Consider the following 9449-nt stretch of genomic DNA (forward strand, 5'->3'; position numbering starts at 1 on the left):
GCTGGGCCGTTCCTGGATGGGCTCCCGGGGGGGCGGGGTGAAATCGCCCGGGCGGATTCTCCACCTGGGAGTCTGATTCCCTTAACCCAGTGTCCTGAGAGGTGGCTCTGAGCCAAGCCCCCTGGCAGGGACGGGGCATTGGCGGGAGCTGACGGGAATTATTACCAATGCGGTGATTGTGAAAGTGGTGAATTCTGGGTTTACCCCACCAATATCCCAGGAGCCTTTTGGGGTGGCTTGGGTCTGGTCTGAGCAGATTGTCCCTGCCTTCTTTAACACAGAGCCTAGAGATCCCAGGATGCACTGCTGGATGGAGCATTGCATGCTGGGAAGAGAGTGCCTGGGCGGGGGAGCTGGCCTGTGCCCTGCCAGTCGTGCTCCCAGTGTGGCAGAGGGATCACCGGTGGCCGGGGTTTGACTACCGAGGTCACCCCCAGAAGTGGCTGCCTGCCTCCTTCCTCATTGGCTTCAGAGCTAGCCTGTTCACCCCCTCACTGGCCAAGAGGAGCCCGGCAGTTGCTGGGGGTCAGACACTTCCCAGCAGCCCCCCATGGGTGAGACCCGGCCCCTGGCAGGGGTGGGTCTGATGTGTTGAGTCAGAGCATAAGCTCAGAGTACAGGAAACTGGCGGCTGGCAGGAGCTAGTACTGGTGCCACCTGGCTTGAAGTGGGATCCCACCGCTGACACAAAGAGCTTCTGACCTGGGGGGGGGGCATCAGAGGGCTCCCCTCCTGGCTTCCCCTCTGACACGGGGCTGGGGGGGGGGGCGGGTTGGACAGTGCCCCTCACTCTCCTCCCCTTCTCTGGGATCCTGGTGGTATTGCCCCTTCTATGGGCCTCAGCTGTGGGGAGCCGGGCTGGGGACAATGGGCCCAGTATGTTACCCGAGAGCCAGCCCCCTGGCCCCTGCGTCACCAGCCGGCCCCACTCGCCCTCGCTCCCAGCTTGAGTTTGTGGCACTGGATTGTTTAAGAAGCGAAGCGGACGGGGGAGAGAATTTGAGCCTGGTGACTTGGCTGTGCCCGCTGCCCAGGGATGGGTCTCTGTCTCCCCTCCTCCCGCTCTGAGTGGCCTGGCAAGTTGACACGAAGACTTCTTGTCGTGGACATGCAGCCGTGCTACGCAATCGGAGGTGACCAGCCCTATCCTGGGAGAGCCATGAGGCCAGAGCATGGCAGTGCCCCGGCTGGTGTCCAGGATGGGCGTCCCCGAGGACCGGGGGAGCTGGAATTGTCAGAAGGACGCAGGGGCGATGTTCTATCCAAAACCTGGTGCCTGCCGCAGCACAGTCCCCCCTACAGCCGCGTGTGCGTCAGGGCTGCCTTGTAAGTCCCCTACAGCAGCACGGCCCCCCAATGCTGCCCGGGGGTCAGCCTCGACTCCGGGAAGGGTGCCCCCTAGTGCCAGGCCAGGCAAAGCTTGGCACTGCCAAGGGGGCCCCTGCCGAATGAGTGGGCGCTGCTCCGTCCAGTGGGGTGGCTGCTCCGGGATTTCCGAAAAGGGCTCAGGGCGGCGACTAGAAACGCAGCCAGGGCGGGCTGGGCTGGCGCCGGCCCTCCCTGTGGGGACAGTCTGAGCCTGGGGCGGCTGCATCTTTCCTACCATGGCTAACGCCCGGCTCTGGGCCCGGGCCGCTCTGCTGTGCGCCCTGCTGGGGCTGGCGCAGGGGGGCCGGCAGCTGGGCAAGCTGGCTGAGAAGAAGCTGTGTGCGGATGCCGACTGCAGCCGTAAGTGTGCGGGGGGGAGAAGGGGGGAGGCTGGGGCAGTGCCAAGGCTGAGGGGCTGCAGATGGGGCGGTGCTGGGGGCACGGGGCTGTGCCCTGAGGGGTAGCAGGCACTGGGGTTGAGGCCGTGGCGCTGGGATGGGGCAGGGCGGGGCCGTGGTGCGGAGACAGGGTGGGGGGCTGGTGGAGGTGCAGTGTCCAGGCCCAGGGATTGACCCCTGTCTGTCGTGTCCCCCCCAGATCCGATCTCCATTGCGGTGGCTGTGCAGGATTACATCGCCCCTGACTGCCGCTTCATGCCCATCCAGCGCGGGCAGGTCGTCTACGTCTTCTCCAAGCTGAAGGGCCGCGGCCGGTTGTTCTGGGGCGGCAGCGTGAGTGGCTGGAGGCGCGCGGGGGATTTCTTTGGGCGCTGGCCGGCCGGGTGGGGCAAGCGAGAGCTCAGAAACGGGCTCCCTGGGCTCCGCTGGGGCATCAGCCCCTGGTGGAGCAGGAGCCAGGGCCACGCAGAAGGCTGGGCCTGACCCCTGCATCCCCAAATCACCAGGTCAAGCCAGTCAGCCCCCCAGCACCGGTTCCCATCTCAGCCCAGTGCCCCTCTGCAGGCTGGTGGGCTCCTGTGTGATGTTTGCTGGGGGGCTTCATGGGGTGGGGGAGTTTGCCCTGCCCAGACTGTAGCTCTGTGGTGGAGGGCTGGTGTCGGGGGTGTCTTGGCACCCCAGGCTAAGCTCCCCCGCAATCTCCTCCCTGCAGGTGCAGGGGGATTATTACGGGGAGCACCCCGCCCGCCTGGGCTTCTTCCCCAGCAGCGTGGTCCAAGAGAGCCAGTACCTGAAGCCGGGGAAGGTGGAGGTCAAAACCGATGTGAGTAGCCGAACCTGCAGCAGGTGGGCACCCAATTACTGCTGGGGGGGGGGGGGGGGCTACCCGCACCATGGGGGCTGCCACCATCTGGAGACCACGGCATGTGGGGTGGCTGGCATCTTTGCTCCACCCATAGGGCACTGAGCCCCTGAGTTGGGGAGAGACTGCAGGGGTGGCAGATCTGGGGATAGAATCCAGGAATCCTGGCTCCCCCAGCTCTACCCACTAGTCCCTTCTCCCCTCCCAGAGCCGGGGATAGAACCCAGGTGTCCTGGCTCCTAGCCGCTGCCTCCTCTCTCCTCCCTGGTCTAGGACTCCCTCCACTTGTCTCCCACAGTGGCCAGTGTCTGATCTCTGCACTCTTTCCTTCCAGCAATGGGATTTCTCCTGCCAGTGAGTCCTGCCTTGGCCCCAGCTCCCGGCGCTCGCTTGGATCCCAGCACAGCTGCTTGGGCGCCGCAGCTCCAGCGCTGGGCCCAGGGCCTGGGGCTGAAGTGAATTTCCTTTGCTGTAGCAGTAATTCCGCCCCCGCCCCGGCGGGGTCCTCTGGTCCTGGGGCAGTTCCCTGTAGCTTCACCCTTACTGCCCCCCACCTGGGGCCAGTCCTAAATAAACTCCCATGCAGCAAACCTGCTGGCCCCCGTCTTTCCCTGGGGAGGAAGCAGGAGCAGCGGCTCTCCTAGATGGGGCGAGGTGGGGAGGGGGGTGTTTGCAGCCTCGCCCCAGCTGCCTGGCTTCTTGCTGGCGCAGGCCAGCTGGACACCTGCCTGGCTTGAAAAGTGAGACCCTTCTGGCTCGGGGGGGCAGCACCCAGGAGTGCCCTGGGGGTCAAGGGGAGGTATCCCCAGTGTCCAGCTGGGTGGGGGCACTTGGGAATGTTCCTGTCCCTCCGGCCCCCCCTTGGATGGGGGGGGGGGGCTGCCGCAGAGTTGGTGCTGGCAGCGCCGTCCCCCTGGAGCAGCGGGCTGGAAATAGAAATCTCATTCGTACACCCTGCCCCAGATTCTCTGCCGCCCTGCCCTGCTTGTGCCACGCACCGTGGCCTTCCCCCCCATGGAGCTAGGGCTGGGGGCTCGCCGAAGGGGCTGGGCATGGCTTGGTGAGGGGCATTTCTGATCCCTGCTCCCCCCAGGGAGGAGGGGTGGGGCTGTGGGACAAGTGCCAACTAGTTTATCACCTGCCTTCTCAAAGTGAAAGCACAAGAGAGTGGCCCCCCCAGGGGTCTGGGGGAGGCTTTGTTACAGCTGGCAGGCTCAGCGGAGGTGGGGCTTCAGGGAGGCAGGGTCCTCTCTAGCTCATGGCAGGGGGATTGCTGCGGGGGGGCATGTGGGGGTCTCCCTTGGGCTGCCCTGGCGCTGGGGACAGAGGGTGTCACCCCCTGCACTGCTAATTCACTGTGGGGGTTAGCTAACACTGCAGCCCAGGGTCACTGGGACCTTTCAGGCAGCCGCTCGGGCGGATGCCAGGAGCTCCTGCCCTGGAGCGAAAGGGGGTTATCTGCAACCTGCAGCAAAGCCGTCAGATCCCGGCTTCGGCTCTTGGCAGGTGGGCTGAGAGCAGGCTGGAGAACTGGGGGCAAAGGTGGGGGGAAGGGAGGGGCTTCCCTTTAGCTGGCACCTTTCCTCTGTCCTCTGGCTAGCGGGGCTTTGGCCGGGCGAGCGCATGGGTCTCACCTTGCAAAATCTGGAAGGCATCCAAAAAACGGGGATGGGTGGGGTGTAGATTTATGGTGTGTATGACGATAGCACCAAGGAACTTGACCAGCAGCCAGGGCCCTGGGTGCTGCATGGATCCCACCCCAAAATCAGCACCCTGTTGTCCCAGCTGCCCTGACCGAGACCAGAGCCCTGTTGGGCTGGATGCTGAGCCCTACCCCCCCCCCCCGTCTCCGGTTTTTGAGCTCTCTGGCGGCTGATTGCCAGGGGGGTTTGTGGGAACTGCAGGGCCGTGGCTCCCATAAGCAGCTCTCTGAAGCCAGGGCCCTGCCTGGAGCCCTTTTGACCCAGCCCTGGGATCGCCCCGGCACCGTGTCCTGTTTCCAAACACAGGTGACGTGCTCTGCACACGCGCTCGGCTTCTTCCTGTTTTTGCTCCTGGTGCACGGGGGAGGCGTGAAGCCCCCGCAGATGCGCTGCGGTGTCCAAAACACCTGGGGGGGGAGGGGGACTCGCGGCAGAGAGGGACCATTCTCTATTAATGCACAACAGGGTGGTGGGTGTGTCGGGCTGGGCAGCATTGACAAATGGTCACACCCAGCGGGGGGGCAGGCCCCAGACCCCAGAGGGAGGGGGTGGGAGTAGTGGGGCTCAGGCCCCAGCCCTGTGGGGGAGGGGTGGGAAGTAGCGGGGCTCAGGCCGAGGCCCCACCAGGTCCCCCCGTGCCCAGCAGGGGCCCAGCTCAGCCAGGGTCCCTGGAGCCGCTGGGCAGGGGGAGCTGGATTCCCGAGGTCTGGGCAAGGACCCCCCCCGCCCCGTTAGCACATCTCCCCTCCCCCCTTCTTTTGCCCCACCTCCTCCAGCATGCAGGGCGTGTCCCCCGCTTAGTCCCCGCCCCCTGGGGGCGGGGCGATGGAGATGAGCCGGGGTATAAAGCCCCGCGCGGGGCAGCGCGCCGCGGCTTGGAGCGCAGGGCGCACGGGGGCGCAGCCGGCTGTGGCGACCCCCCGCGGCTCCCGCCTCCGCCCCTTTGCCCTCCCCGCCAGGGGCCCGGGCCGGACCATGGGCCCCCAGGAGCTGCTGCCCGAGTACCCGCCTGCGCCCCCGGTGCCCCCGCACCGGCCCCCGCCCCGGCTGGAGCTGCAGTGCGTCCTGCTGGGGGACGGCGCCGTGGGCAAGACCAGCCTGGCGGTGAGCTACAGCGCCAACGGGTACCCGGCCCGCTACGTGCCCACGGCGCTGGACCGCTTCTCGGGTAGGTCCCGCGGGGGGCCCCGCCTCCGCCCGGCCTCTCCAGCCGCGACCCCGCTTCCAGCCCGCCGGGGGACCTGCCAAGGGGTTTCCCACCCCCTGGAGCGCACGGGCCTTCCCCCCGTCCCCTCGGTGCTCTGCCCGCCCCACTGCCCAGAATGGGACCCCTGCCCCCGGACTCCTGGGTTCTGTCCCAGCTCTGGGAGGGGAGTGGGGGCTGGTGGTTAGAGCAGGGGGGGCTGGAAGCCAGGACTCCTGGGTTCTCTCCCCAGCTCTGGGACGGGAGTGGGGGCTAGTGGTTAGAGCAGGGGGGAGCTGGGAGTCAGGACTCCTGGGTTCTGTCCCAGCTCTGGGAGGGGAGTGGGGGCTGGTGGTTAGAGCAGGGGGGGCTGGAAGCCAGGACTCCTGGGTTCTCTCCCCAGCTCTGGGACGGGAGTGGGGGCTGGTGGTTAGAGCAGGGGGGGCTGGAAGCCAGGACTCCTGGGTTCTCTCCCCAGCTCTGGGAGGGGAGTGGGGGCTGGTGGTTAGAGCAGGGGGGAGCTGGGAGTCAGGACTCCTGGGTTCTCTCCCCAGCTCTGGGAGGGGAGTGGGGGCTAGTGGTTAGAGCGGGGGGGGGGGGGGCTGGGAGCCAGGACTCCTGGGTTCTATCCCAGCACTGGGGGGACGGGGTAGCGGTTAGAGCGGCAGAGGTGGGTTCTCTCCCAGCTTTGCCACTGACCTGTTTTGAGAAGCTCAGCGTCCCTGGGGCTGGAGAGGGGGTGGTTGTTGGTGGTCCGCGGAGCGTCTGGCTCCAGGGGTAACGGGTCTCTTCCCCTTGCAGCTGTGGTGCAGGTGGACAGCGCCCCTGTGAGGCTGCATCTCTGTGACACGGCGGGGCAGGTAAGAGCCCAGCTGGGAGCTCCCTTTAACCCATTCCCAGCAGCTGGTCAACCCCCGGCGTGTCTGAGCAGGTCAGCTCGGGGGGTGCTGGGGAAGGTGACGAACCTGCCCTGCTCCCCCTCTGTGGCTCTCTGCCAGCCTCCAGCCTCCTGCGCACTGGGGTTCTGTCCCTGCTCTGGGAGGGGAGTGGGGGCTAGTGGTGAGAGCAGGGGGGCTGGGAGCCAGGACTCCTGGGTTCTATCCCTGGCTCAGGGACAGGGCAGGGGGGCTGGGACCCAGGAGGCCTGAGTTCTATTTCCAGATCCACCTCTGACTCCGTGTGTGGCCTTGAGGAAGTTGGTTCTCTCCCTGGGCCCCAGCCTGCACATCAGGGACACCGGGGTGGGGGCTGGGTGGGTCCGTGGGGCTGGCTGGAGGCACTCACTCCCTCCCCTCCCCCCCCCAGGACGAGTTTGACACGCTGCGGCGGCTTTGTTACCCCAAGGCGGACGTCTTCCTCCTCTGCTTCAGTGTGGTGGCCCCCACCTCCTTCCAGAACGTGGGGGAGAAGTGGGTGCCGGAGCTGTGCCGGCTCCGCCCCACTGCCCCCCTGCTGCTGGTGGGCACCCAGTGCGACCTACGCCAGGACGTCCAGGTGCTCATCCAGCTGGCCCGGCGCCGGGAAAAGCCGGTGGCCGAGCCGGCGGCCCGGGCGCTGGCCCAGAAAGTGGGGGCCGTGGGCTACGTGGAGTGCTCGGCGCTGACCCAGCAGAACCTCAAGGAGGTGTTCGACACGGCCATCCTTGCGGGGCTGCGGCATGCCGAGGCCCGGGGCCGGCGGGCGCGGAGCACGGCCAGCAAGGTGCGGGCGCTCTCCAAGGCCTGGTGGAAGAAGTACGTCTGTGTGCGGTAGCCGGTGCTCTCCCCCGGGCCACCCTCCCGCTGAGGACAGACAACTCGATCCAGGCATGGATTCAAGAGCCTCCGGGCTGCTGCTGAACTGGGTGTTTGCCGGCAGGATGGAGACGGGCCCCATGCCGTGCGGGTGGCTGTGCCGGGCTCCAGACGCCCCCACCCCGCTCCATGTGGGTTGTGCTCCTGGGCTGCCGATCTGCATGGCCCCCCCAGTCCGGGGCAGTGTTCTGGCTCCACAAAGGCCCGCAGGGTCCGAATTCAAAGCAGGGGCTGGTTCCCTGCTGTGGGGGGAGCCAGAATCTCATCCATCAAGCTGCCCCCCTGCAGGACAGTCTGTCTTGGGGAGCCCTGGGGCTTTGACCCCTGCCTGGGCCCGGGGTGGGGGAGAATCCCTCCCAGCACAGCCCCTTTTGCAGAGGATTTTGGTTTGCACGGGGCAGGGAGTGAACCACTGCAGGAGGGTCACCCCACTGGACTGGGGAGGTGCAGAACACCCCCAGCCGCCCTGGTCCGGCCCCACAGCTGGGTTTAAATCCTTCCCCCTTGCTGGGCACTTTGTGGAAGGGAACGGCCGGGGCACGGGGGGTGCAATGCACCGTGGCCGCCCTGCCCGTATTGCCCAGCGGCAATTGCCCAGCCAGGACCCTGGCTCTGGCCAGCTGCAGCCGTGGACCGGAGCTTCCCGTGTGTGCAGCAGGCTGAGGGGCCCGTCTCTGGGGGTCTGCGCCCGCTCCGGGACCCTCCCCTGCCCGCTGCTATCTTTGCACTAGTATAAAAACATCCCTGGCCGAAAGGGGTTTTCCCCAGGGTCCCCTCCCACCCCATGGCACGGGGACCCCAGGAGAAATCCCCCTTTTGCCCCCTCCCGAGGCCTTAACCCCTTCTGTGCCAGCCATGCCCTTGGGTGTCCTGTGCCCTCCCACTGGGAGCAGGGTGGGGGGCTGTGGACTGTACGGGGGGACTGGCTTCAGGCAGCCGGCAAAGGGCAAATGGGTGATTTTATCCTCTTCAGGGGGTGCAGGAACCTGGCTTCCCTGTGTGGAGCGGGGGCTGAGATCTATTTTCCCCCCCTCCGGCAGCAGCATGGTCCCCCCAGTTGGCTGGGGGGGCAGGGGGTGTGCTGCTGAACTGCCCCTCACCCCCATAACTGCCCCTAGCTCTGCCCCAGGGCTGCTGGTTTCTGATCCCAGTTGGGGGGTGGGTGTCAGCTGCTGTTGTGATAACCCTGGGCAAAGCCAGGGGTTTGTCTGTCCGTCCATCCGTCTGCTCTTTCTTTTTTTAAAATGTCTTGACCCAATAAAGTTTCTTTCCCCGTTGCAAATGCTGGGGGAGCTCCCACGGGAGCTGCTGTGTGGGGGGAGCCGAGCGCCGGGGGGGTCGATAAGGGCTTTGAACGGGGGATTACAGTACAGTCTGCAAGGGCCCCTCCCCCCTGACCTGAGCCTAGTGCCCCCATGACACCGGGCACTGCCCAGACCCAGGGAGATCTCAGCACCCCCGTCACACCGGGCGCTGCCCAGATCCCGACCGAGATCAGGGCCCCGTCGTGCAACATTTGGCAAAGATGCCCTGGGAGCTCCCCGGTGCAGACCTCAGGGACTGGGCCAAGCTGGCCCTGCCAGCCTGGATTAGAGCTGGAAGTTGACCCCCGCCACCCGCCCTGAGTCCCAGCCCTGCTGGCGGAAGGGACCCCCTGGCTCTAGCTGGGCACCGTGGGCAGAGGGCTGCTCGTGCCCTGGGCTGGGGAACCACTGCTGCCCTATGCGGTGCGGGTGCTGGCCCAAAGAGCTGGGGGCGCCAGGGCTCTCTGCGCCACCTGCTGCCCCTCCCCTGGGGAAGGCCCCTTGGGGCGTCCCTGTGGGTGAGAGCCGGCAGGTCCCTGATAACCAGCCGCCCGTGTTTTCCCAGGGTGGGTGACCGGTTAGACCAGGAAGGGAGGGCAGCGCCCGGGGGTGGGGAAGCAGCTCTTGTGCTCCAGGGTGGGAGGGAGCCAGTGACTTCAGGGCCAGGAAGGGAGAGAACCCAGGCGTCCTGGCTCCCCCTCTCCCCGTCTCACCACTGCCAGATGCCTCTCTCAGTTCACTTCTGTTCCCTTGAGCCCGTAGCCAGGGGGACCCGAGGCCCAGCGCCGGGCTGAGCAGGACCAGCCAGCGGGTGCCAGCCTGCCGGGGTTCCCTGATG

General features: G+C 66.7%; 2 protein-coding genes across 3 annotated transcripts; both read left to right on the top strand.

The window, feature by feature from the left end:
• Positions 1-730: 730 nt before the first annotated feature.
• On the top strand, positions 731-3212 carry MIA (MIA SH3 domain containing). Of its 2 annotated transcripts, none has more exons than XM_074937862.1 (4): positions 731-1326; positions 1966-2099; positions 2479-2589; positions 2963-3212. In XM_074937862.1, the coding sequence occupies exons 1-4, from the start codon at positions 1173-1175 to the stop codon at positions 2984-2986; spliced, it is 423 nt and encodes a 140-aa protein (XP_074793963.1). In that variant the 5' UTR covers positions 731-1172; the 3' UTR covers positions 2987-3212. The 2 variants fall into 2 exon arrangements, with proteins under 2 accessions (XP_074793963.1, XP_074793964.1); XM_074937863.1 differs by lacking the exon at positions 731-1326 and adding an exon at positions 1376-1728.
• A 2094-nt stretch (positions 3213-5306) lies between these two features.
• LOC141976223 (rho-related GTP-binding protein RhoU-like) lies at positions 5307-8581 on the top strand. The gene is made up of 3 exons (XM_074937059.1): positions 5307-5499; positions 6316-6374; positions 6820-8581. The coding sequence occupies exons 1-3, from the start codon at positions 5307-5309 to the stop codon at positions 7264-7266; spliced, it is 699 nt and encodes a 232-aa protein (XP_074793160.1). The 3' UTR covers positions 7267-8581.
• The last annotated feature ends 868 nt before the right edge of the window (positions 8582-9449 follow it).

The sequence above is a fragment of the Natator depressus genome, chromosome 23 (genome assembly GCF_965152275.1).
Source record: "Natator depressus isolate rNatDep1 chromosome 23, rNatDep2.hap1, whole genome shotgun sequence".
In the NCBI taxonomy this organism is placed as follows: Eukaryota; Metazoa; Chordata; order Testudines; family Cheloniidae; genus Natator; species Natator depressus.